Raw genomic sequence first — 24,539 nt, forward strand, 5'->3', positions numbered from 1 at the left:
AACTTACAATAGAGTATTACTGAATATTAAGCTAGCTGAAATTTCTTGTTGAATAATTTGTTGTTGTTGTTGTTGTGTGTTTAATGAGCCCTTCCTGGAGGAGTTCAGTGCTATCCTAGAGATTATTCCCAGTTTTGCTACCCACAAAAAGCATGGAGAATCTGAGGTCATGTTCACTTAGTACTCTAGATACACCCATTTTCTTGACAAGCAAAGAACATATTTCTTCTTGGTGTATAGACAGTGGTTAGAAGCTGGCTGACATGAGAAGCAAAGGGGAAATACCTTGGTCTGAAGAAAAAAATACTGCTGAAGGTCAGCAAGAGAATTTCAGTAAGTTGTTAGGGCACTATGAAATGTATATCAGGTACATCCATCTTTCACAAAAGTTAGATGCTTGCTAAATATTTAGATTATGGAAGGTAAGAGAATAACACAGGAAGGAACTATGGGAATGGGGTTGTTGAATGGGCCAGAATGCAACAATGACATGACACAGTTAAGGATGCACACGTCTGTCTATTTCTGGCCTGTGACATTTTTTCTTATTTTACTCCTAATTATAGTCAATCCTGTTTCTACATTAATCTACATTTTTTAAAAAAAATCATATTGGTATCCATATTTAAGTGTGTACTGTACTTGCATGACAACATTTGGAGAAATATAAGATTTCATGGATTTTAAAACTTCCAATCTCTGCATTAGGCCAAGGGTTACAGATTGGGTTATTTTGCATAGAAATTTTAAAAGATCTAATTCATCAACCACCCCTATTTGAAGCAACTTCATAATGGATAAGAGTTTACTGAGAACATATCCCATTTGACCCATTTGTTATAATGAGGTTCACATAGGAGAATTTATCTGTGGGTTGTGTCCATTGACAAATTCAGCATCAATGAAGATATCCAAGTGATATTTGAACTCCTTGCAGTAGAAAGAACTGACCTTTGAAGAAACTTCAAGGGGAAAATGCTCAAGGTGTTATAAAGGATACCCAGAAAAACATGACCATTTCTAAAGCATTAATATATACCCCAAACACCCAACTGAAGATTATCATTTTCAGTAGATGTATGCCATGACTCCTTTCAATTAAGCATGCATTAAAAGGAAGAAGGAAAATGCTACTCCAGGTGAAGGAAACATTTAAAGAGACCTAGAAAAGTCCTTGCAATAATTAGTGGCAGGACTGGGCTGGGAAAGAGAAAGCAGACTGATGTTTAGTAATGGCTTGGGCATATTGGCCAAAGAGCTATGAGAAGCTCTCTCCTGAAATTGTGACCCATTTATCTAAGTGCTGGGATGGGAGCCTCACCCGCAGATCTAGCCCTGAGAGCATCCTGCAAAATTGAAAAGAGAAAATGCATCTGCATGAAAAATGTATAGTGGCATTGGGACATTGAGGATCAAAGTTTTCGATAAACAGTTAATTTAAAGAAAGAAAGAAAAGGAATGCAACAAGGGGCATTCTATCCTGCTTTTCTTCCATTGCAGAACTCAAAGCACCATAGATGGTGTTCCCAGCTGTCACTCATCGAGACACTGAGCAGACTCAAACATGCTGAGCTTCAGCAGGTGGTTCCATTGTGTATGCAGGCATATATGTATTTGAAAATGTATATACTGCCCATTGCCAAAGGGCCACAGGATGGTATACTGCATAAAAACAACGTAAGATCCATACAGCACAAGAATGTAAAAAAAAAAAAATATTTCAGCACTTCTAGTAATAAAATCAGCATTGTCAAACTAGTCATAAATAAATACAATAAAAAAAATTCCTTCCAGTCGCACCTTAGAGACCAACTAAGTTTGTTATTGGTATGAGCTTTCGTGTGCATGCACACTTCTTCAAATGCACTGCATGCACACGAAATGTCATACCAATAACAAACTTAGTTGGTCTCTAAGGTGCTACTGGAAGGAATTTTTTTTTATTTTGTTTCAACTACGGCAGACCAACACGGCTACCTACCTGTAACTATAAATAAAAACAATTACAGTCCCCATCAACTGAGAACCTGCAGGAAGATGTGCGCCTTCATCTGTTTCCTAAAAGAAAACAATGATGTGGCTGTACACACTTCCATGGGGCCCTTCATTTTGCATGTGGATCACAAACTGGCCTCACTAAATGACCTTTCTCTTGTTCTCACCACCTTCACAGGTACTGAGAGAGGGCCTTCTCAGTGGCTGCTCCCAGATAGTGGAACTCCCTTCCATGGGAAGCTAGGCTGGTCTCCTCCCTGCTATTGGTTCACCAGCAGGCAAATATTTCTTTGTTTAGGACTTTGACCACTAACTGGCTGTTGCAGCAGAGTCTTCTAATCACAGGTGCTGTATATTTTCTCCTCCTCTTCTTGTGTCTTCAAATGGTTTCTAAGCTATTTGGATTCAGTGTTGCTTTTAATATGGGGTGTGTGTGTGTGTGTGTGTGTGTGTGTGTGTGTGTGTACTGATTGAAGGTTTGTTTTTAAGCTGAATCTGTTTTTAATGCATACCACCTTGGGCCCTACAGCGGGGAGGAAGATGGGATATAAACAATAAATAAATAAACAAATTAATGTGGACATTTGCGCTCTCAAAGCCTAACACATAGGCTTTCATGCAGCCAGGACACCATGCAATCAGGAGTTCTGATTGCATGAAAGCTGATCATGAATATGCTTTGACTGTGTGGAAGTCCAGGTGATGGTGTCCATGGTGCACCTGATTCCAGAGATGGGACCAGCCAGGCAACACCATTCCTTGGGAAATATATGGAGCACCCTTCAGATGATTAGCACATGAAGGAGCTTCTAACAGGAGAAAACAACAACTGTACAGTTCACACAACAATGGCAAATGTTTTTCTGTGCCAACCCTGAGAAGCAACCAGCTGACATTGTTGAGCAAACTGCTAGACATACCTCTAACAGATGCCCTCTTGGGCAAGATGGTGACGGTTCCTTCAGCCACCTCTTCTAGATCTCTCACGGGGGCAATTTTGGAACCCCAGCTGTCAGAGCCAATCCAGATGAAATGCCCAGTCTGATTGGCCCTCTTTGCTGCCATCAACACATTCCTGAAGAGAAAAGAGAAAAGTACCAGTTCATAGAATCACCTTTGCCTTTGTGTTCAGGCTAATGCACACCTCACAACGAAAGGGCGGGAGTGCAGTGACCACACTGAATACACTGCATTCACTGGCTTTATGTGCCCAGTCACACCCAAAGGTTGTGCATCCAACTGCTGATTACCACTGCACAACATATATTTGCTACATTCACTCATCCTTAGAGCTTCAGATAAATGTGGATCCAAACACAGATTCTGTATTAAGTTTTAACTGGCCATCTCATTTCTTCTCTCTCTTCAAAACCAACCTAGAAGAATCTATTCAGCCCATTCCTCATAAACCAGAAGTGCAGTAGTTCCCACCTGACAGACCTAAATTACATACCTTTAGGTGCCAGGTGAAAACACTCCTTTTATCCCAGGCATTTGACTAGTTACACAATGCATGGCCTTTTAAAATGGGGGGGGGGTATTGTTTTGTTTATCATGTTATGTCTTTTTGTGTTTTTATACTATAAACTGCCCTGTGATCCTTAAATGAAGGGCAGTATATAATATTAATAAATAATAAATAAAATAAAATTAGCTGGGTTGCTGGAAAAAAAAAACTTGTGGGAAACCAGGAGTGGGACTTAGGAGCTGGTTCTGGTACAAATTCCTGGGCTGATCTTGTATTCAGAGGCACCTTATTCCTTAACTTTGGGGGGGGGCAAGGATAAGGAATTTAGCATGACCCACAGAAGTGCATGAGAAGGGATGGAGAGAGATGGAGACCCTGCCTTAAGATCAGTCAGAGGGAGCTGAGACCCTCAGGAATACAACAAATAAAGCAACAAATGTTACTTCTGTAATCAAGGCTGATTGATGTTCTACGATGTTTAATTTGATCAGTTACCGGTTCTTAGATTTCTTTCTTTCTTTATTGAAGTGCATGTATGATTTCATAAGATTACTTCAACAGCACTGAATGTGACAGCTTATAATGCTATTGTTTTCAAATTAAATAAGCAGATGTAAAAATGAACCTGAGAAATAAATGAGCAGTATTCTGAGAGCCTTGAGCTGCATTACTCACCTACCAACACTTCTGAGTCCCTGGCCTTAGGTTAAAAAGAAGAAGAAGAAAAGCAGAAGGCTATGAATGAAGAGGATGGGACTGAAATTGGTGGTGAGTGTATAGCAACTGAGCTAGTAAAGGAGCAAAACAAAGAAAAGGGTGTTCGGCAGATCAATGGAGACTTTGTCAATAGCAAGGTTGATTAAAAAACAATTAAGGGAGTAGTGACAGCAAGACTTGAATGACAGACATGCCAGAGCCCTAAGGGAAAGGGAAGTATTTTTGGAATGCAGGGGGAGGGGAAATAAATTGAATCAGACAAGGGGAAAGAGCAAATGTGGTGGTGATCTGGATAAAAGAAAGAGAGAGATCATGGCAGTTATTGTGCAGTGAGCCTAGCTCCAATTGAGCTCCAGCTCTTCTTACTACACCATCAATTATTTCTATTACAGCAGCACCTCAAAAAACCATTGTATTGTGTTGTGACACTTAATAAAAGCTATTCATTGGCCTGATGAACCTACAGTGTGTGGGTGGGAGAGAGAATAGAGGCAAGGAAGTGGACTGGAATCGCTCAAGGTCACCTAGTAGGTCAGTGTTGCAGTCGAAAACTGAAATGGTCACGTGTAAGGCAGGCCTTCTAACACCAAGTCATAAAACGGTTGGGCAGATTAGACGGAAAAACATTTGAAAGGACATAAGAAAAGTCTCCAAGTCTAGATCAATTGCCCACCTACAGTTGTCCAGAATCCTGTTCTCACAGTGACCTGTGTGTGGGGAAACCTGCAAGCAGGACCTATGCACTTCTGAGGTTTCCAGCAACTGGAATTAAGAAGCATTACTCATCCAGGCATGAGGTATCATGGCAAGTAACCATTATTTTATCCTTCATGAATTTGTCAATACCTCTTTTAAAGTCATCCACATTGGTGGCCATCGCTGTCTCCAGTGGATGTGAGCTTCATAGCTTAACTACATGCTTGTTGGAGAAGTACTTTCTTTTATCTGTCCTAAAACTTCCAATATTCAGCTTAGTGTTCATAGAATCATAGAATCTTAGAGTTGGAAGGAGCCCAAGGTTCATCTAGTCCAACCCCCTGCAATGCAGGAATATCAGCTAAAGCATCGATGACAGATGGCCATCCAGCCTCTGCTTAAAAACATCCAAGGAAGGAGAGTCCACCACCTCTCGTGGGAGTCTGTTCCACTGCCGAACAGAAAGTTTTTCCAAATGTTTAGTCGGAATCTCCTTTCTTGCAACTTGAAGCCATCGGTTTGAGTCCTACCCTCGAAAGAAGCAGGCTCTCTCCTCCATGTGACAGCCCTTAAGATATTTGAAGATGGCTATCATATCTTCTCTCTGTCTTTTCTTTTCTAGGCTAAACATCCCCAGCTCCTTCAAGCGCTCCTCATAAGGCTTAGTTTCCAGACCCTTGATCATCTTGGTTGCCCTCCTCTGCACATGTTCCAGCTTGTCAACATCCTTTTTAAATTGTGGTGCCCAGAATTGGACACAATATTCCAAGTGTGGTCTAAGGCAGAGATGAAGAAAAATCTTTATCCACTTTCTCCATGCCATGCATAATTCTGGAAATTTCCATCATGTTACCTATTATCTGCCTTTTCTCTGTAGGTAAGTTACATGTATATTTTGAATGTATTTTTCTCTGAAGAGGCACATTCCTAGATGTATTTTATTGCAAAATATGAGTTTCAAAATGCAGTTGCTGCATTTTTTTCTCCAAGGACTGTGTTGCAAAATTCCATTTCAGGGAAGTGCAGGTCAGATTCTCACTAAAACTGAAGAGGATCAAATTTGAGGAGAGTGCTGAGAATGCTGTCATGTTGCGCTTGTGGGTTTCTCTTAGGCATCTGCCTGACCACTGTGAGGACAGGAAGCTGGACTAGATGGGCCTTGGGGTCTGATCCAACAGGGCTCTTCTTAAATTTGTCAAGCATCCCTAAACCCAGCACATAACAGCTGCCAAGATGAGACAGTAATTTTGCCAGCATTAAAGTAGAGTTCAATGGGTTGCTCAGATGAAAGTCTCACAGAGTTGAGCAGCCTGGATATGTTCCACCAGTCATTCCCCAAACCCTCGCTCCCTCTCTCAGCTTGTATAAATCAGCACATCTCCACTAAAGACAATGGATGAGAGCTGCAGACAACAGAAAACACTATTTTTCAGTGCTTTACACCTCTGGGTTTTTTTTATTGAACTGAATTTTTATCCCATCATTCCTCCAAGGAGCTCTGTGTGTGTGTGTGCGTGTGTACATGCTCCTCTTTTTTATCTTCACAGCACCGTGCAAAGTAGTTTGGGCTGAGAAAGAGATTGGCTCAGGACCACCTACTGAACTTCTCAGCTATGGGATAATTTGAATATGAGGAAAACAGCAGTAACAGAAATACTTGGGATGCTTTACATCACACAAGAACAAACCTGTACTAACAAGAGTTGCGTCTACAGGCCAGGTGATCTGAGAAGGGTGAACCATTTTCAAGGTTCTGGAGGAGAGGGGTCACCTTCAGTCAGTCAATATTTTGTAGGAGAGATTCAGGCACATACTGGAAATTTAGGTTTCCACAATTAATGTGAACTAAAGTGCTCTGTTGCCCTATTGCAATGAAACCACATTCTTTTAAAAAATGAACTTTTTGCAGATAGGAAAGTGATGGGGAAAGGCACTCAAAAGTGTGAGGTGAACAAACGATTAACAGGAAGACATATAAACTGTGCCAGAGAATCAGAACAATCACTACATTAAAATAAAAAAAAATCTAACCTCCATGTGTAAGCTTTGTGCTAGCAGATCAGGCTGAATGTTCAATAAACAAATCATCTGGAGGAGCCCAGGATCTCTCACTCATGAAGAGTGTTAACTCACTTCGTTTTGTGGCATAATATTGCTTTCTTTGAGCTGTGTGTGCTCTGCATGCATAATTTAATCTCCTTCACCTTTTTCCGGCAACAGGTGTGATGCGAGCCCAGAGAAGGGGAATCAAGAAAGGCAAGAAGATAGAATCATAGAATTGCAGAGTTGGAAGAGACCCTGAGGATCATCTAGTCCAACCTCCTGTGATGCAGGAATATGCAGCTGTCCCATATGGGGATGGAACCTGCAACCTGGGTGTTATCACCACCATACTCTAACCAGCTGAGCTACCCAGAAGATCATAAAGACTCCGATTTTTCTCCCTAGCCCATATTTCACCCACAAATTACTTCACTGCTTTTAGCACTACAGCTTCAAAAAGTGAGGATTCCTGTCTGAATCTGAAGGGATGAACCCACAAAAACAATGCCGGCCTCCACTATGCTGGGCCAGGAGCACAGGGGCGAGAGCCAGTATGGTGTAGTGGTTAAGAGCGGTGGACTCATAATCTGGTGAACCGGGTTCGGGTCTTCGCTCCTCCACATGCAGCTGCTGGGTGACCTTGGGCTAGTCACACTTCTCTGAAGTCTCTCAGCCCCACTCACCTCACAGAGTGTTTGTTGTGGGGGAGGAAGGAAAAGGAGAATGTTAGCCGCTTTGAGACTCCTTCGGGTAGTGATAAAGCGGGATATCAAATCCAAACTCTTCTTCTTTCTTAAATTTAGAGGAAATTAGCAATGCGGACCACCACCTCTTGGTGGCCCTATCGGACAGCTGTATCACCTTTTTTTTTGCAGCTGCATTTATTTAGCGCTATGAGAATGAAGGAAGCCTTGAAAAGCAAGCATGAAAATCAATATGAGATGGAAAGTTTATGCAGGCTGAAGAATCGTGAAAGCTCTGATGATCTGCACCGGGTGGTATCCAGAAAACACACATTTGCAAACACACACAGACAGACAGACAGACACACACACACACACACACACACACACACAGAGTGCTTTCATGACTCAAGAAACGATCACATGGCTAAGTCCCAAGAGAGGCATCTGGCTCAGCAGTAAACCTCACCCTATCACTGCATGAAAAATACAGAGTCTCCAGATGTGTATAAGCTACAGCCAACAGGGTGCAATTCTCCAGCTTACAGACTGTTTTCAGATAGGTAAATGTTTACAAATCCCTGTTTAATGGTGCTTGCCATTTACACTGCGAGGCAAATCTCTGATTTTGCTGGGAGTAAACGAGTGTAACTGTCTGGGTTTCAGACATATCTATTAGCCAGCTTCCCAGGAACTTAGATTGTTTGCATATTTGATGTAAACTGATTGAAAATGTCAGTTTACTCACATTTGCATAATGTTTGCTGATTAATAAATTAGACACTTGCAAAATCAGGTGTAACTCAGTGCAAATTGCTAGGCTCAAAAATATCAAATCAAAACAGAAGTATTGTGTACTCTTAGGTTTTTCTTGCGCTTCATTAAGAGTCCCACTTATTCTGTTGGAATGGACCATATTCTGACTTCCAGCGACTAATCAGAATACATCAACTTTAGTTTTGTACGACTGCAGGAAATTTCCATGGAGTCAGGCATTATAATCTCTTACAAAAATAAGAATTTTGGTGGTAATTATAAAATGGAAGAGTTTCAATATTATTTTTTTGAACTGCGATTTTTAAAAGTAAAAATAACAAGAACTTTTAACATTTTCACAAAAGCAATCAGGCTATATTTGACAAAGTTTTTTTGCTATTATTCCATGTTGTAATGTGTATTAAACAGAAAGAACAATTATAACAACTGATAAAAATTAAAAGATAAAAACAAACTATAAAATAGGCATGTTGAATAAGTAGCTGCAAAATCAGGCTATTTAAACTTAAAATAACAGCAGTTTTACATTTGAGAGGGAATGATTTATAACAGCTGTATCAAAAGACAAGCATCAGAAGACCTGGGTTTTATTTTATCAGAAACTGGAATTCTAATGGGAAGCCCATTATCAAGTTCCAAGCCATTTTGAAATATCTTACAGTATCATAAATGATACAAGAGCTGGATCTTGCGTGGAATCCATGTTTTCCTTCTTCGAATTTGATCTCATTAGTCCACCCATGCATACAATTGCATTTGCAGTTGAAGATCAAATACACTTGTTCCTGTCCATACCTGTAGGTGTTCCTTTTCTCTTTGTACCTGCCTCCCAATTTGTTGATTTGAATGTGTTAAGTTTGCACAAACGGGGCATGCATGCAGGAATCTGCTTAGCAGTGCACCCATCTATAATTTTCTTTTAATTAAAATTATTTTAAAAGCAATTTCACCTAAAATAATGCAAATTTCAAATGTTATTTTAGCTAAGAAGTGGGTTTTCTTTGAGCACATCACACTAGTATATCCATGTCTGTACCTGGCTGGAAAAGAGCATTGCAAAATTCAGAGAAGTGCAAATTTCAAAGGATGGCTATATTTCAGTTTACATATTATATCGGATATTGTGAATTACATAGACTCTCCTTTGAATGTGATCTTAATCAAATTTTTGCTCTTTCCCTACCACCAAGTGTCTGAGATGGGTGCACTTACTAATTTTTGTTTGTAAGGGAAGCTATTCCTTTTACATTAAAAAAAAAATCTCCACTAATTTCTTTAAAAGTACAAAGGCTGTACTTTAAAAAACCAGCAGCAATGTACAACTGTTAGACACAAAGTATGCTGCCGCCCTGTCTTTTTGTACTTACAGGAACACAAAGCTGAGAATAGCATAGGTGTAGGTATCTGGGAAAGCTGCAGAATGCAGACCGCTGGAGAGCAGATTTGTAAAATGAAAGGACAGTCACTGAACCCTTCAACAACTCCAGAAGAAAGGTAAATGGAACAAAAGCCCTGTACCCCACCCACAAGGATTTCACGAAAAGTTTCTCTTCCCTTTGATCATTTTCAATGTGATTTCTTTTCTTGTTAGTTGATGGAGAATGGTTGGGGTGAAAAAACTAAAACTGTCCAACACAGCAATAGCTTATTTCACCTCTATCTATCTGCATAATACTAAGCTACTGCACAGGTAGGCATATTGAGGACCTGGAGAGAATGCAGAAGTGGGATGCAAATTTGGAGGGCACAGTGACCCAGATACAGTGTCCACTTTGTTCATTAACAACAAGGACACTCATTCTTTGTGAAGAACACTCATGTTCTGTGACACATCAGGAGAGAGTAACAAAGGAACATGTATTTGGAACATTTTGCCTTCTTCTCTTGTTCTTCTCCTTCCCCTTCTCTCCCCACCCACACACTGTCTTTCTCCCTGCTTCCCACACAGACCCTCAAACCAGACCATGACCTTCTTACTTGATATCATCTTCATTAGCAAAAATGATGACGGCTCGGGCATGGGATGTTTCCAAGAGGCGCCGAATGATCTTATCAAACTCTCCTGCCTTGGGCTCCCGGGGGATCTTGACTGATTGTGCCACACACACACTCCCTGTAGTTGGGAAAAAAATGGCATCATTAGAGAGGCCTTGGAATGGAAAAATTACCAAGCAATCCAAAGCCTGGGCTCCTTTGCTACAGCCCAGATGGGTGGTCTAAAGGAAGCCACCCAGGGCACATCCTGCCATAGCCCATGCTGATGACCTTTCCATGTCAGTAGATGTAACTCAAATATAGGAGGAGATATGAGTGATGGACCTTGATGAGCATGCATATGTGAGCAAGCCCCAAGATGATTACATAAGACATGCAGCTAACGCCAAATTTCACCTGCGTTTTAAATGCCTGGATGCAACCATGAAAACTACATAGAATGACATGAATGGAAACCTAAAAGGCTGCACATCAGGTTCTTCTCCAATAGTAATGGCCTATAATTGCTCTGGAGTTTCATTCAGACCTGGATTATTTTACACACGCAGGTGCATCATCTGATTTTTCTAACCTTGATTACTGCATTACTGACAAAATGCCTGTAGGTAAAGAATGGGCAGGTTAGTTCAAATCAATATGTGTAATTCACTCTCTTCCTTTTAATGCCCTCTTAGAGTTGCCAGGTCACAACGATGCAGAGACAATAGAAGCCATAATTGGCAGAATTCAACATCTCTGAAAATCTAAACATTACAGTAGCCTGTATACCATCACCATCACCCCCTCACATGAATCACATTTAGTGGTATTACCATGGAGTCACACCCCAAAATCATCCCTATGGTTGTGTGGCTTTTGGCCCCACTGCTGATGCCTACATCTAAAGCATGGGTGTATGCAGAAGAAAGCTGGTGAGTGCAGATCTCTATTTTCATAGGCTTTCTGCACAAACTGGAACCCCAGGCATGAAGGGTTCCAGTCCATGCAGAAAGCATATGCACATAAATGACTGTGCACATAGGTTTTCCCTGCAGAGTTCCACATGTACCTAATGCATGCATAAGAACACAATAAGAACTCTGCTGGATCAGTCCAATCCAGGCAGTTGATCTAGAGCAGTATCCTGTTCTCACAATGGCCAGCCAGATACCTAAAAGCAGGACCTGAGAGCAACAGCACTTGTGGTTCTTAGCTACTGATATTCCATTGCCTCTGACAGTGGGGATAGAACATTGCCATTGAGGCTTGATGATAACCTTATCTTCCATGAATACCGTATGTCTAATCCTCTTTAAAAGCCAAAAAAAACCAAACCCAGCAACCCCCATGCATTGTATGAAGAAGTACTTTCTTTTGTCTGTTCTGAGGCTTCCAATCTTCAGCTTCATCGGATGTCTCCATGCATGTCAAGCATCCAGCCAAGGACCCCTTTTCTACACGCAATGCCTCTGCATGCAGTAAATGGGGCTTAGCACATTTTGGATATAGCAATGCTATGTCCCTTTGGCTCCTTGGGCCCCCACTTTCATTTCCCCGCCCCCTCTGCCCTTTCTGTGCAAGCCTCATTCTCCTTACATTCTTTCGCATTCCTGATTCTCAGTCCATCACCTACTAGGCATACCTCTTTCAACCACCATGTCTCCAGGCTGCCTGTCACATATCCAGCCCGCCACCTGTTACCCTGCACCATTATTCCCTAGTAGTAACATTTATTTTATCTAAATGAAAGTGGGGACTGTCCTGCCAAGACATGCTGCTTACCTTGCTTGTTAACAAGTGCACCCATGTGCTTAGAAAATATACAGTATATGTGTGTGTGTGCAAGAACAGGATAAATGGGATCCTCCTTATTGAGGGTCCTGGTTGCATGAGGGCCCCTAGGACACCCCTGCAAGGGTTAAAATTTGTTAGGGGCGTAATTAAGCCTGAGCTCCCTGAATCACGTATGGTGGCGTGATTCCTGGGGTTTGTAAATGCAGCAGCGCGAAGTAATTGGGGCACTTGCCTCGTGCTGCCGGACACCCGCCCTCCCTCCCTCCCTGATGTTAGGCAGTGTCGCTTTGGTCTTGCTTTGGTTTGGGTCACCTGCTTTGGAACAAGGGCTGAGTAGGAATTTTTTCCATTTGGCAGATTGGCTATAGCCACTTGGTTTTCGCCTACCCCCTCAGCAATTGTCACAACTTGGAAGTTTTGGCAGTTAGGCATTGGCTTATTGAAATGTGGGGGAGGGGAGGGGAGGCCATCACCTGCCCCTCCAGGAATAGGGTATTCCGGTAAAGGATTCTGGGGGTCCTGGATCTCATCCGAAGTCCGCTTGGGGGGCTAGGGCCATGCCAGGACCACAGGAACCCCGAGCTTTGGTTGGTTTTGTTGCTCCCTCATTTTGTGTTTACCCTTTCAGCCTGCCAGCCAGAGAGGCAAGAGTCAGTTATAGTCTCTTGCCAATGCCTAAGCCAACACCACTCACTTTTTCTGTAATCAGTAAAGTTGTGGCCAGAACTTTGCCCAATAATTTAAACTAATATATGTGTCCGTGTGGAGTTATTTACTGGGGTGGGGGTCTTGGGGGCCTCAGAGAGGCAGATAACAGTCAATTTATATACCCAAGTGGACTCACTTGAATACAGTTCTTAGTACATGACATTTTTTAAAAAAAAAGAAATCCATTTATAAGGAGATTCACATGGATAGATCCTAGGTTGCATTCCTACGCTTACTCATAATGGGGTATGAGTAATCCAGGCAGTTGATCTTAGAGCTGATTCATCTTGGAAGACTGTGAGACTCCTGCAGATAGGCAATCCAGATTCATACTCATGGGAAGTTGCTTTATACCAAGTTAGAACGTTCATCCAAGTGGCTCCTGCGTTGGGATAGAGCTGCAGAACAGCCCTCCCAGCACTGCTCTTGCTACAGCTTAGCTGGGCAAGGCAGTGGCAAGTTGGGCTGTGGCTGCACAGACACACTGACACAGCAAGCCAGTCAACTCTGACTGGCAGCAGCTCAGTGGGATTTTGGAAAGGAGTCTTTTCCAGTTCTGGCTGGAGATACCAGGTTTTAAACTTTCTACATGTGCTCTGCCACTGAGCTACACTCCTTCCTCATCAAGTATTAAGTATAACTCTCCTGTCTTACTGTTCTTTGTGGATCTTTGTGTAGCTTAGTATTATAAGATGTGAGCTAATTGTGGGAACAAAACGGTAGCATGCTACATACCCAGTTTTTATATTACTGGTGGAAAAAATCCGTAGTAAAAAGTTTTAGTTATCCTCCTCTAAGTATCTGTTTCCCCTTTGGAGATGGGATGTTGCAAACTCCATTGCCAGCTTTACTGCAGTTTTTCCTGGATCAATTTGACCTCTGGGCTGCAGCAATGAGAACCTTTAAACCTGACCGCTCCTGAGGGTTCTGTAGAAGCAGCTAATTAAAAACAATTTCTGAAAATCAAGACAGAAAACTGAAAGGATAGCTGGATGAGCTGGATGCTCTGGCTCGCTGAGACTTAACCCTCAACATCTGTTTGCTCCGGCCTTTGCAAAAATACCAGCCGCTCCTGCTCTGTGCGAACTTTTGCAGTGGCCAATCAGATGAAAAGGGAGCAAATATATGAGACAGGAGATGATGAAATGTTTCAGGACCTTCTGGATATAATTGATAGTCTCAATTTGCATAGGAAATGACAGGGCTGCTGCTCATATGCCACAAAAGAATCCCTATTTATGCAAAGGTCAGAATAATTAGCATAGGGTTGCTGTTCCAGAGGCCTGCCCCCACAGTACATTTTACCTGCAGAAAGGGAGCCTTTCTTTCCATCAGGAAAAGATTGAGAAAGAATACAAGGAAATAATAGCTAGTCCTCCTAGCAAAAGGCTCTGTGTATAAATTGTTCTGTAGGCCTTATCAGTAACCTTATTAGTTGGTGCTGATGCCAAGGAGATCAGCAGCCACACATCAGAGCTTTATTTCTAAAAAGAAAATAAAGAGTGGTACTGCAGATCAAATTTGCCAGCAAGTAGTAGTCTCAGGATTGCAGACCATCCTCAATTTTCAGACTTGGAAGTGGAAGTTCTATATATATGGAACAGTATTCTTATCTTTAAGAACGTTTTATATATGCCAGTGCTATATCTTGGCTTTTCAGAACAAGTTCCAGGGCTAAACCTTGGCTTAGATGAAATCCTGCTTATAGTAAAACTGAAAATATGAGACCAGATTAATGGAATCATAGAGCTGGACGAGATGGTTGGACAGTGTTCTCGAAGCTACCAGTATGAGTTTGACCAAACTGCGGGAGGCAGTAGAAGACAGGAGTGCCTGGCGTGCTCTGGTCCATGGGGTCACAAAGAGTCGGACACGACTAAATGACTAAACAAGAGCTGGAACCCCCTGTCCAACCCCCTGTACTGAAGGAATCTTTTGCCCAGAGTAGAGCTCAATCCTGGTACCACTGACTGAGCTGTCCCAGGAAAAATATCCCGTCTTGCCCTGTTGCTGTGGGCTGACATCTATGACTTGCCATAAAACAGCTACTACTGCAGAGATGTGAATGGAAAGGGGTCTACCAGTCTTGGAAGTGGTCCTGGAGAAATCCATTGCCAGAGAGTGAGAGACTGCAATGGATTCCTGAAGAAACTGAAAGGAAGGGGCTTCAGCCACAGAGCTCACATGCTCATGGTTGGACAGCATTTCTTTACACAAGGAACTTCAACCATTTGGGGCCCAGGAAATCTAAGAACTCTCATGGGCACCACTTTGCACAGAGGAAGACTGGTGATGTTCAGAACACACCCCACTAACTAAAACCAGACAACATACACAAGTAAAAGCAGGCATTGCATAAAAAGGCAACCTGCTCAACCAAACAATCTCCAGAAAACCCTCATTAAAATTATATAAAATTAAAGAGGGGCAGGGAGCTGTTTGGAGCAAAAAGGGGGCTTTCTGGTGGTCTATAGTGTCCAGAGTCACCATGTTGGGAGCCCCAGATTTACATTTTCACAAATGTCCCTCTTTTTCAATAATAAGAATAATAAAGCATTTGGGACTCCCACTTTCCAACCTCTCATTCAGCTTGAGGGAATCAGCCTCACTGGGTCATTTTGCCCTACACACCATCCACAGTGAATATCCTGATTACTCATCCCATATTTTGACATATCAGAGCTACAACTTCAGTATGATGTAGCCACCATCTCAGTCCTTTTATCCAAACATCATTTGCACAAATAAACACAAAAAAGAAATAAATCTTGTTAGCAAAACTGACAGCAAATGAGTGGGGAGATGGTTTCTCTATGGCAGGAAGAACCCCTAGAGGTAAGAGGTTAATGGAGAGCAGCTCATGAATAACCATGAGCAATAACTATTTATAAGGCAAACACAAGGTCCAAACTCTGGGATATTTTAATTATTTTGGAATAACGAGTAGGGAAAGGCAGCAGCCCATCATCAAGGAGGCATCTGCTCCTTCCCAGTTTTATCACACAATAGCCAATTGTTTGAAATGACAATTGCAAGGAGATCAGTTGTCACAGAGCTTGATTAGCATCTTGTCCTAGTAAACATCAATGGAGGCAATCCAAACTTATCAAATAATGACACTTGCAAAGAGGCAGTTATGGAAAGACAAGCTCATCACATGCAAGTTCCTTATGCGCTGCTAATGGCTACATGCTTATGATTAGGAATGTCAGAGGAATCCATTGAAAACAGACTGCTCTGTAGATTTACACCTGCCCTTTCAACCCCCGTTGCAGCTCTTACTATGGATGCTTTTCGCCTTAGTTCTCTGCAGCAAATGATATTTTTACAGGCACACATTATACATAAATAGATACACATATACATATAGAAACAGCTTGGTGTTATACATTATTTGCATATTCACTGACGTAACTGCTGATATTCCGAAGTGTTGTTTGTTGCCAGAAGTAGCCCAAGACTACAATTCTAACCAGGGATTGTATACATGATAGTTAAGGTGAATGTTCCATGATGTCATGGTAGGGTGCTGGCCGAGCCAAGACAGAGAAAAGGCATGACTGACAGATAACCCCAGGGAGGGTTCCCGTGGATTGGAAAGGTCTCTATCCGAATGGGGAGAACCCAAGGAAGAGGATCCTGAGGGAGGGATTTCCCTCACCTCATCCCATTTCCCCACCAGTCCCTGCAGCACAAGGCACAGGCTCCACCTCCACCTTCAGAGATGTTACAGGCTGGTTCTGATTCATCCACTTTGCTGATCATGCAAGCAACTCTGCCTCCAGAGTTGTCTTGGAGAAATGTTAGGTTGCTCCCTCAATCTGAGGCTCAGAGTCACTTGCCATGCTGAGTTGTGTTTGTTCCTTTCCCTTATGGTGGAGTTGTAGAGTGTGTGCCATTGTCAGAGCAGTATATTTGCTTGTGTAGCACCTGTTGTGCCTTTGAACAGCATTTTGCCTATGTAGCGCACTGAGCTGAGTATTAAGATTTTGGTAGAAACCACAATCTGAGTTTGAGTTCTTCATCAAGTGGGAACCAGGACACATTAGCACAACAACTTCTCCTTGGGCAACAGAATGTTCTTCCCTGCTCTCCCTCTGTGTGCCCCCAAAGTCTGTTCTGGGGTATCTCCAGAAAAGGCATGGGATGGTGTTGATGCAGGAAGAGAGGGGTCAATTCACATTGCACTAGTGCTAATCCTTCTGCTACTGGAACTTTTCCCATACTTCCCCATGTCTACTCAGACGTAAATCAGATTGAATTCAAGGAGGCTTGAGGATTTCAGTCTTAATATGCTTCCTACTGTGATTTAAAAAACAACAACAATGAAAAATATTGCTCATTATTGTTCTTTTTACATGAAAAGAAGTGAACTTCTTTGTTCCTGTGCTCTTCTGTTAAAGTTTGAACCTCTTTGTCAACATCTTGATGTGACTGCTCATGTTTGATAACTCATCCATCCCCCAAACCTTACTATAAAACTAAAATTAAATTTCAAATTCTTTTCCTCTTTCCCGCCTGAAGTTTTATTGACTTAAAACTTGTTATTTGCTACAAGCAGCCTCTATGCACGTAATCAAATGCCTTTGTACTGTACTGTAGATTTAAAAACTGAGCATTCATCATAATACTTTTCACAGGGCAGGAATACATTGGCATAAAAAGAGGATTTCAAGGTTTTGAAAAACAAAAACATGTTTACTACAAACAGTAAAAACATAGGAGAATGCCTGTAAAATGTTTTAATATACCCACAGGATTCATGCAATCCAGGACAAAATGAACAAAACATTAACAGGATGCGAAATTGTCCCCCCCCCCCGATGCCTGAGTGAGGGAAATGAGACAGTATGACAAGTTTATACTGAACTGTGAAATTAAGTTAGTAAGATAGGCTGCAATCCTAACCACACTTACATGAAAGTAAGCTCTGCAGAATTCAATGCAGCTTCCATCTAAGTAGGCATGGTTAATTTTGCAGCCATAGATGGGTTTCTGATGGGTCATTAGCTACTTCATTAACTTTGGTTTTAAGGTGTCACACGACTCTTTGGGTGTTTTGCTGCAAAAGACTAACAGGGCTACTTCTGTGAAAATTCATTAACTTTGAAAGGGAACACACAGGTAAGGTAATTGATTTGCAAATATCTGCTGATAGCCGAGATACATTTGTGTGCTATGTAAAAAAACAAAAACAAAACTGTATTTCCATATCAGTGAACAATAAAATGGAAGGCAAATGTTTGAAAAAACAAAACGGCTTGCAGCAGAACAGAAAATACCTGAAGTGGGAATGACTGACACAATGGACCGAGGCAGGTTTGTACATCCCTATTTATGATTAAAAGGCTATTGTGCTGCTTGATGGATGACATGATTAGCATGCCATCAAATGATAATTGCAGCCCCAGCCCCTGTGCAAGGACACAGGCACAGGGAATGCCCACACCACGCTTATTTGTGGGACTAAGCAAGGCAGAACAAGAGGTGTAAGGCACCTCTGGATATCTGGTGTCAGTCTCACTGGAATCCTACATATCTTTGGGGCTGGATAACCTCAGCATCAGGACAGCTTCCTGCGTTAGTACATGGATGTCTGATGGAGATAAAAGGATACCAGGAACATGTCCCTTGTTTGTGCAGCTCTGTGTGTCACAGCATCCAACCTGGAATGCATCCAGCTGCCATGTGGTGGTGCGAAAGGATTAAACACGTTGCGCGTCCATGCACAGGCAATGAAGAATCAGGACCCTCCTATCTCTGGCGCCAGCTTCCAAGGCAGTTTGTCAGGCAGGAAACTCGTTACAGAATGCCTGTGTGTTCCTTATATTAGGCTGTAGGCTATAAAAGTTAAGAGTCCATAGCTATCCATCTCAACACCTTGGCTTAATCCCTGTGCACTGGTGAGGGTGGACAGAATACGAAGACAAGAAGAGTATGTTAGCAGGCTAGTGCAGAAGAAAGATAAAGAAGAGATCTGTTTGAGAGTCAGACAGCTCTGGGGATTTAGCTTTTAATGCCTTTGATATATTATGTAAATCTTTTTTCATCTGGGGTTGTTGTTATTTTGAACTTTACATTTTATTAATTGATATCATAATGCAAAACTTGAAGAAAGGGGAAGGGGATTTAGCTGTGTGCACAAGAACCACAGACAGGCTTTCTGTATACATTATCATCACCAATGTATATAAAAGCCAGCTCTGAGAATTATGTCATGCTCCAGGGCTGTCATGCTGGAGCGTGACCAAGAGACATTACTCAGGGAACCAACAGGGGAGGAGTAGCACACACACATGCACAAACACACACAAACACACAACAAACAGAACTAGCAACGGAATGGGAAACAGAAGTGGGGGCATCTCCTTGCCTCTCTCCCCGTTCAAAAGAATCTTCCGAATTTGAAGCATAGGAAATGCATTGGGGAATTCTCAGCTGAGTAACTCTTAGATCCTGGCCCCGTGAACATTCGTATTAATCAGAAAGGGCAAAGTATCTTGAGGGCTTTCCTTTTTCAATACTGAATCACAGTGAATTATTGATCTCTGCATTCTCCTGCTACTCGCTCCTTCTTACCAAGGAGGGGAGATGACGACTAAAATTCTTATAAAGTGAGATTTATTCTCCCACTTCTTCCCATGTATCACTACTTCCCAGATTTACAAGAAGTTTCTATTTAGTATGTCTTATTCCCATGTCTTTCCAACATCATCTGGAAAAGTAGAAATATAGATATAGGGAGAGAGAGAAATATATGTGGCTCTGGCTGCCTACTGTTCACGGACTGTTCACACAAGTGACAAGTCCACTATCCATGACAATTTACTGGTGCACTTGGAACAGGATTGGGGGGCAGAAGCCCAGGGCCCCACACAGCAGAATGAGCAACTCACAGCAGGGCTGGCTTATTTTGAATTGTGAAGGAATACCCACTAAATTGAGGAGGAGTGGCTGTAAGACCAAAGTCCAGAATCTAATGTAACCTAATGGCACTGCTGTGTCCATCCATCCAAACCTTTCCCATCCACTGAACATTGGAAGGGCTACTGTATCTAGAACTGTCAGATCTCTGAAGTTGGTCCTGAGACTTAGGTTTGGGGAATCGATTCTCGGTGCCAAAGGCTGGCAAATTAAACCTCGGGGCTGTCAGCTGCTGCACACTTGATTCTTTCTTTCAAAGTGTGCAGCCCTGCTGATTGAAACCTGTGCTATACAATCTCTGCACATGCATAGCCACATGAAACTGTGCTGATGGGGGTACACTTAAAAGACTTTCATCAAAATATTGGAGGGGAACTTCTGGCAGGGAACTTCAGACTGGTTTCTCAAGCTCAGTGGGCCCATGAGTTCATTTACAGAGCAATCATAATAATAATAATAATAATAATAATAATAATAATAATAATAATAATAATAATAATTTATTATTATTATTATTATTATTATTATTATTATTATTATTATTACTCCACCCATCTGGCTGAGTTTCCCCGGCTACTCTGGGCGGCTTCCAATCAAGTATTAAAAACAATACAGCATTAAATATTAAAAACTTCCCTAAACAGGGCTGCCTTCAGATGTCTTTTAAAAATAGGATAGATGCTTATTTCCTTCACATCTGAAGGGAGGGTGTTCCACAGGGTAGGTGCCACTGCCGAGAAGGTCCTCTGTCTGGTTCCCTGTAACCTCACTTCTCGCAATGAGGGAACCACCAGAAGGCCCTCGGCACTGGTTCTCACTCCTTCAGGTATACAGGACTGAGGCCGTTTAGGGCTTTAAAGGTCAGCACCAACACTTTGAATTGTGCCCAGAAATGTACTGGGAGCCAATGCAGATCTACTCAGAAGAAAGCCCCACATTGTTTTCAATTAGACATTCCCTGATAAGTGTATCTAGGACTGCAGCCTTCATTTGTTTTTATCATGCAGTAGCTTCTACTAACTCTCAGTTGAGCCACTCACACATTTCCAAAGGGCCATCATGCTATGGAGGCTGAGGCAGAATGGCAAATGGAGCGCTGCCCCACCAGCCTCAGTCTACGTTCAGCCAGCCCCCACATGCCTGAATTTTTATTGTGCAACTACTCAGGGGGTGGATCTGCTTGTCCTTGGTTCTAGCACCACCTACTGTTGGTCTCCCTGCCTTCTACCCTGTCAGTCTATGTGGGTACCATCTACCACTGCCATCCTGTCAAAACTGAAGCTGATGGCTTTGCCTAGAAACTAGAGAATCTGGAGAATATTCTTTGTGCTAAGTGCTCCTCCCTGGCTCCTCCAGCTAAAGAGGTTCTGAGATCGTGTGGCTTGGCCATAGCTGTGCTTAAGATCTGTTGCCAGTTAAAGTAGACAATTTTAAGCTAGATGTACTAGTGTGCTGACTTGCATAAGTCAACGTCGTATTTCATATGAAGTGTCCATTGACTTAGACCTTCATTTTACACCAATAAATGGTATGGGGTACTTAATTTAATCCACAAGACTCACTCTCTAACTTGCTCCAAGTTCAGCCAAAATCATGTCCCACTCCCACAGTTTGACCCGTAGTTTGAGCATTGATTCTATGAAAAATCTGGTGGAATTCCCAGGGTGCATTGTTGCAACAGAAGCCCACTGATTTCTGTGGCATACTGCAGGGGGCTGGAGAAGATGATCCTCGTAGTCCCTAAACTTCTATGATTCTATGGTTCTATATGTCCAATGCAGCACTCAGTAAGCGCCCCATCTGCACAAGGATTCCCACTTGCACAATGAGACTTTCCCCCTCCCATCCCCCTGTGCACCTCCTAATCTAACTTCCCAGAGCAGATTTAGGATGTGCATGGGCGGGGGGGGGGTCCCCAGTGCACAAGCAGTAATCTCTGCACTGGTGGGACGCTTACTTAGCATGGCATTGGATACAAGCCTATAGAATTTAGAAACCATGAATTTAGCCTTCGTCACACACAAAAACAACCCACATTATATGAAGTGAGTTCAGTGTCCTAGAAGGCATCTCCAACAAGAAAACACTTGAAATTCTTTTTCATTAAAAGGATGATTCCGAATCTTTAGTTCTCGTGCCATGTTTTTCCCAGTATTGCTGCTTTTAAAAAAAATATGAATGCTTCTACCGTTCTCAAATCTTTGTGAGTTGAGTCTCAGAGACAAAATAATAAGATTCATGCTCAAACCACGAGAGCTGTAGAACTTATATTTGTTTTGTCCCTATTCACATTCATCCAAAGAACACTCGGGCTATGGATGCATTGCATTTTTGAATGCAGCTACTGTGGCTCCCCAATTACAGTTCAAAGCAAAGTAACCGCTCCCAATTTGAATGCCTGTTCCAGTCTGCAGACTAGGAACAGGAAGATTTCTATTTGCTGTTGGGAGTAGGTGAGGAAAAGAAGAAGGCTAGATTAAATCCATTCACAAATAACAAGATTTGCATGCTAAACACCTGCAAGCTGCTTTGGTATTTCACTTCCCTGAATGAAAAAGCAACATCCATGACTTTTAAAAGAAAGAAAGAAAAGTACAGAATGAATGAATTCCACAAAGATAAAAATGTTAAGTTAGCCTACTGCCGGCTCTGAAAGAAATAGACTTTTTTACATACACATTTCTTCTACTATTACGCCTCTCTTCTGAAGAGAGGCAACAACAGACTTAGTGCAGTTTCTTTTGGAAGTTCCACGCCCAATTTAGGGGTAGCTAATGTGACCATTGTCCATGCTGGCTGGGACTATATTCCAACAACACCTGGAGAGGATAACTCAAAATGTTGGTGTTGAGCTTTAAAGCTCTAAAACAGCTCCTGACACACCCTGCACCCTCCCCAAATTTGATCCAGATGGTTGTGGGAAGCCTGAAAATGGATTTAGGGGCATATTGGGGGAAGAGGGGAGGAACTTTCTGTCATGCAAGTAGAAGTCCTCATACTGATGGAATGTACACTTAGCACTATGTTGGATTCTACCCAATCCATTATGGCCCTAGTTAAGTCAACAATCTTGTGTCTTGTCTCATTATTCTTGGCTGCACTCACAATAGCTTGGTTGCTTAACATCTCAAACAACCCTCCAGAATCTATGTGTGCCCCACGCACAGCCCAGATGAAAACACTGGTTCTGGGGCTGCATACACACTGTACCTTTAAAGCAGCTTCAAAGCACATTCCCTCCCTCAAAGAATTCTGGACACTGTAGTTTGTTAAGGATGGCTGATAACTGTAATTCTGTTAGGGGTAAACTACAGTCCCCAGAATTCTTTGAAGGAGTAAATATTCATCAGGCATGCTTTAAAGGTACAGTTTGTACACAGCCTGGATACTATATAGACCCAAAGCAAAAGCTAAAGCAAGAGCTAAAGTGAAGAATGTCCTGCTTTCTTTTGACAGAAAACTGAATCACTAAATTCCAAGGTCAAGGGGAGAGCCAATATCTAAAAGCAGCACTACTGATGCCTGATATACTGAGTCTACCTGCCAGTCTGTGCAATGCAGCTCACTGTGGCTAGTGCCTCATACTTTTCATTTAAAGGCTGGGAGTGTGGCCAAATTCATTGTTTTTGTCCTTGTGGGGAAGCAGATGGATGGGCAGGAGGGAGTTGGATCAACAGATTCTGGGACTAACATAGACCAGGAAGGCAAGCAAAACAGATAGCAGATTCTGAGCAGCCAGAGAAGAGCAAACTCTCTTACACAACTGATGAGCCCCTGAGACACACTAGGACCAGCATTCTCTCAGACATCAGAGGTGGCTGCTTTTGTAAGGAGCTCTGGCAACTTAGGGCTCATCCACACTTCCTTTTGTGCTGTGCTTTCCAGGCACAGGTCTGGGATTTCCAAGTCTGTATGCAAGCAGGTTTTTGTTTTTCTTTGTCCTGGCACTTTCTCCAGGAAAACCCACATTCTACTGCTGAATCAGAGCAAATGGCAATTCATGGAAAACCTGATTGCCTTGGCTCTGGTAAAACACAGGTTTTACCTGTGACAAAAAAAGAAACCAGTCTAACATGGACCTGAAAATCCTGGACCTGAGCCTAGAAACACAACACAAAAGGATGTGTGGATGATCCCTTACTGATTGTTTCCATAGCAATAAAGAGGGAGATGCAACATCAGCAGCAGTTTGCAAATTTTGTTTGCGGAGAAATACAGGCACCTGCATGTGTGCATACTTCTGATTTATCTAGTACACATGCACACTAGTTTCATACAAATACATACATTTATGTAGACAACCATTCCTACCCACATAAAAATACTTCCTACCATATACACAAAAATGTTATTTTGTTTTGGAGGCAAAGGAGGGGGGGAGACTCCATATTATCCTGCTCCACATCTCTTGAATGTGTGCTTCAACAACAAGTGGATTTTGTGGTCTGTAACAAGGGCTGTTAAAATTCACTGCTTTTATGCAATGTAATCTTCCAGAGTAGACCTTTATCAACTTTACTGAGGATCTTGCCTCCTCTGCTGAAATCTCCTCTGTTTTCATTCACCCCAGAAAGCTGAGAGCACCAGGGCATGTACTAGAGCAGGGGTGGGGAATCAGTGGCCCTCCATATATTGTTGGACTCCAACTCCCACCAGCCCCGTCCAGCATACCCAATTGGTCAGGGAAGATGGGAGCTGTAGTCCAGCAGCAGATGGGAGCTGTAGTCCAGCAGAGGTTCCCAAAGTGGGTGGTACCACCC

At 42.3% G+C, this 24,539-nt stretch overlaps 1 protein-coding gene across 2 annotated transcripts in view; it reads right to left on the reverse strand.

Annotated features, from left to right (window-relative positions):
- GRM4 (glutamate metabotropic receptor 4) overlaps positions 1 to 24,539 on the reverse strand; it is a 307,680-nt gene that overhangs the window by 84,819 nt on the left and 198,322 nt on the right. For both annotated transcript variants that reach the window (XM_083617972.1, XM_083617973.1), the window contains exons 4-5: positions 10,357 to 10,492; positions 2,916 to 3,070 (exon numbers count right to left, since the gene is read on the reverse strand). In XM_083617972.1, coding sequence (XP_083474098.1) covers positions 2,916 to 3,070; positions 10,357 to 10,492 — 291 coding nt within the window. The remainder of the gene's footprint in view (positions 1 to 2,915; positions 3,071 to 10,356; positions 10,493 to 24,539) is intronic.

Source organism: Podarcis filfolensis, assembly GCF_964270895.1.
Source record: "Podarcis filfolensis genome assembly, chromosome: 6".
Lineage (NCBI taxonomy): Eukaryota > Metazoa > Chordata > Lepidosauria > Squamata > Lacertidae > Podarcis > Podarcis filfolensis.